Source organism: Borostomias antarcticus (genome assembly GCF_949987555.1).
Source record: "Borostomias antarcticus genome assembly, chromosome: 4".
Lineage (NCBI taxonomy): Eukaryota > Metazoa > Chordata > Actinopteri > Stomiiformes > Stomiidae > Borostomias > Borostomias antarcticus.
This window is the reverse complement of record NC_140237.1, coordinates 26,103,932-26,108,128: the sequence shown is the minus strand read 5'-3', so window position 1 is coordinate 26,108,128 and position 4,197 is coordinate 26,103,932. Positions and strand designations below refer to the sequence as shown.

The 4,197-nt window shown below is 46.3% G+C and overlaps 1 protein-coding gene across 1 annotated transcript in view; it reads right to left on the bottom strand.

The window, feature by feature from the left end:
• Positions 1 to 273: 273 nt before the first annotated feature.
• Positions 274 to 4,197, bottom strand: part of mylk3 (myosin light chain kinase 3) — a gene marked incomplete at both ends in the record, with an annotated part of 15,871 nt that continues 11,947 nt past the window's right edge. The window contains 4 exons of the mRNA XM_084437404.1: positions 274 to 367; positions 616 to 686; positions 893 to 1,028; positions 2,432 to 2,584. Of these exons, the coding sequence (XP_084293530.1) occupies positions 274 to 367; positions 616 to 686; positions 893 to 1,028; positions 2,432 to 2,584 (454 nt within the window). The remainder of the gene's footprint in view (positions 368 to 615; positions 687 to 892; positions 1,029 to 2,431; positions 2,585 to 4,197) is intronic.

Below are 4,197 nucleotides of genomic sequence, written 5' to 3'. Positions count from 1 at the left end.
CAGTTAGAAGTAGCAGACCAGTTAGAAGGAGCAGACCAGTTTGAAGTAGCAGACCAGTTTGAAGTAGCAGACCAGTTAGAAGTAGCAGACCAGTTAAAAGTAGCAAACCAGTTTGAAGTAGCAGACCAGTTAGAAGTAGCAAACCAGTTTGAAGTAGCAGACCAGTTAGAAGGAGCAGACCAGTTTAAAGTAGCAGACCAGTTTGAAGTAGCAGACCAGTTAGAAGCAGCAGACCAGTTAGAAGTAGCAGACCAGTTAGAAGGAGCAGACCAGTTAGAAGTAGCAGACCAGTTTGAAGTAGCAGACCAGCGTCTCCCAGAACAGTCCTCTCCAGATGTTGGCCAGTGAGACCATGGAGGGACCTGTCCTGCAGGGGGGCAACAATTCACAACATCCAGGTAGAGATCTAATTAACAGACCAGGTTTGACCACTACAGAACATAGCGAGGCTGGACCTGCACCTCTATGACAGCAACGTGCTGTTGAGGTTTTGACCTCTGGGAAGAGAGTCCTGCAGAGGGCAGACAGGAGGGGTGGGGGGTGGCATTGACCTCTGGGAAGGCAGCCCTGGGGGGGGGGGTCCGCTCAGCCAGGTGACAGTCCCAGACCCACTACACTGGGTCGATGGGTTGACTTTTACGAAACCTCTTCAGACGGTTCGCTGCTGCTACCACATGAAAATGTTTCTGCAAGGAAGACGACATTATCAGATTATTAAGTCTTCTTGTAAATGTCACAGCGTTTAAAGAATTGCAAAGTCTTTCAATAGAGAATCTATTTTTATTAGGTGTAGGCCCAGGCGTAATATTTGTTAATGAAACCCACGTTTAGTCTCTGTCTCTAGTTCGGTTTCTCTTAAGCATAAATAAAGCAAGCAGGGGCTGTGGCCTACCTTCCACTGGCGGTGAGCCACCAGGTAGCGCTGCAGCTGAACCTGGGACTTGAGGCGAACGCGGTGGAGAGCGGCCTTCTCCTCCAGGTGGTTCAGCCAGCTGTGCTTCATACAGCCAGACGCGCTCAGCCGACTGCTGCAGAGAGAGAGAGAGAGAGAGAGAGAGAGAGAGAGAGCCCAGACAGTGAACACAGGTACAGAGCACAGTGGGACACGTGGATAAGGAAAGAATAAACACACAGGCCGGAGAGGCAGAGACGGGGGGGGGGGGTGGTTGTTTTATATGATTTGTTTTATATTATATCATTTAACAAAATACGCTTGTGGCTACAGGAAGTAGCTTGGTTAAAATGACAGAATAATTACTCAGGGTCATTAAGGATCATCTGATACGGCCAACCTATCATCATCCACCTGCTAAAAACGTGGACAGAGAGACAAAGAAGAACTAAATGGGAGAGAGATAAGAGGAAGCGGGCTGCGTCTGCTCTTTTATGACTCATTCTGCTGCCCACCACTCACAAACACTCAGTTACTCTCGGCACCAATTATGCCAGAGTTATTATGCCAGCGAGCCATTGTATCCCAGCTGCCACCTGTGTTTTCAAGCTGTATTCTACTTGCTGAGCTGTCAGCAACACAGCACGCGAGCCAACAACTGTCATGGAAGCCTGATCAAACGCACCAACCGACCACACACTCTCAGGTCCTAACAGGAAGTGCACCTGTTCCCTTAGTTACCTTCACCGATCCTCTATTTCCTGTTTAGTCGTGTCAGTGATGTAGTTTTGGACTTCAGAAGTACACGTCACACTAAACAACCAGTAGAGGCAGACCAACACCGGGGAGCATCTGCTAGGGATTCAGTGGTGGAACATCCTGGTCCTCATACTAAAAAGCAACAACCAAGGATGTGTTGAATCAGACCGTACCACAGTGTGATTGGATCAGACCAGTTCCAGTGTCTGGCCCAGGGAGACAGGCCACCCTGGACATGAGACACACCTGGCTGACTGCTCCAACACCAGCGTGATCTACCCTGTACACCTGGATGAAGCACCTTAGTTACACTGGACCACCTGTTCACCCAGAGACAACAGGAGGTTGATGGAGGGGGCAGATAGAGGAGAGCGAGTAGTGATGATGGAGAACACAGCAGAACATTGGGTTAGAGCTGAACACAGGAGAACACCAGGTTAGAGCTGAACACAGGAGAACATCAGGTTAGAGCTGAACACAGCAGAACACCAGGTTAGAGATGAACACAGCAGAACATTGGATTAGAGATGAACACAGCAGAACACCAGGTTAGAGCTGAACACAGCAGAATATCAGGTTAGAGATGGTGAGAGATATACAGTATAATACGCACATCGACAATGGGTGCTGGATTAAAAATAAGTCATAGTTTGTAGATAGAACCTGAGCACCGGCTGTAGTTTAGGAAGAACTCTTTATTAACCAACGTTTGTATCCTGGCTTCCTTCATCAGGTCAGCCGGTGTGCGGGTTCTATCAACTAACAGAGCGGAGGAGGTACCATTTGGCTGGGATGAGCAATCTGGAGATGAAGTCCTTGGCCTCCTCAGACACGTTCTCAAAGGCCTCAGAGTCAAAACCCCAGGTGGCATGTAGGATGTTGTTCATTGTCTCTGTGTCGTTGTCACCCAGGAACGGAGACAGACCACTTAGCCTGACAAACACACACACACACACACACACACATCCCACTTTAGACAATCCTCCTTTAGAACCAGTAGTGCAAAGTTCCCGTGTGCCCATTGCGATTTGTTCTATCTGTCTGTCTGTCAGACACCCTGTCTCCAGTGCCCTTAATACAAGGGTCCGCCCTGCCCCTAAAAGTGTCACTTAACAGCTCACCTGGTTCTCCCCAAGTGTGGGTTTGTGATAGCCTACTCGGGCAGGGTGAGAAGACTACGTCCCAGAGTCCACCCTGCTTCCACCCCCACAGCCCCCCCCCCCTCCAATGACCTGTGACCTGAGAAGGGAGATACCGTCAGGGGGCGCTAATAGTCAGCGCGAATAGAAAGTTGAGCGTGGAGAGTTTGCACCAGGAGACCTCAATCCTTCCAAGGAAGATCCAGATCTTTCGACAACCCATACACACAAATAAACAAACAAACAAACAAACACTCACACACACACACACACACACACACACACACAGACAACCATACACACAAACACAAACAACCATACACACAGACAATCATACACATAAACACACATACACACACAAACAAAAATATACACACAACCATACACACAAACAACCAAACACACAACCATACACTTAGGAGGACACCTGAGATGGGTTACATTTTGCAAATAAATTGTTTATAAATACCTTGTTTACTCATTTAAAACCTGATTGTCAATGTTTTCAATTATAATGTAATGTGCTGTGTCACTCCCCATTCTTTTATTTAAGCTTTAGACTTTAGACCTCTTTCTTCTTCTGTTTTTCTGTTATGTTGAGACTAAGGTTGTTAATTGTTGTCCTTGTCACGTGCTGTTTCTGTTTTGTCAGTGTTTGCATTGGATTGTCCTGTTTGTGTTGTATTGTGTATTTGTGTGGGACCCCCTTGTAAACGAGATCTCAAGGGGTTTATCCCTCATTAATAAAGAATTTCATATAAATAAATGAGCCTAGGCTCTGAAAATGGAACAGTTCCATGCTAGCCAGCATGACATCAAGATACTAAAATAAGATTTATGACTGTTCAAAATACACTTACCATGACATAGATTATGTCTTTTGTTCTGCACTATCTATCTATCTATCTATCTATCTATCTATCTATCTATCTATCTATCTATCTATCTATCTATCTATCTATCTATCTATCTATCTATCTATCTATCTATCTCATCTTTCTTTCATACTAGAAAATTAAACAAATGCACCCAAAACTGAAAGAAACTCGTACAACATTCCAACAGTGTTGCACAACCACAAGCATACAGCAGTATTCATACTAGAACAACTACAAGCATACAGCAGTATTCATACTAGAACAACGTGTCATTCAAACTACACGTCACATGCTGGTTCTCTACTGCTTCTAGCTCCTCAGTAGCGCCCAGCTGCTGGACGACTGACCATTCACATCTCTCCACTGCTGACCATTCACATCTCTCCACCGCTGACCATTCACATCTCTCCACCGCTGCACTGAGCTGAGCCTGGGAGAGACATTCCCTGCTCGGGCTACTAAAGAGAGACATTCCCTGCTCGGGCTACTAAAGAGAGACATTCCCTGCTCGGGCTACTAAAGAGAGACA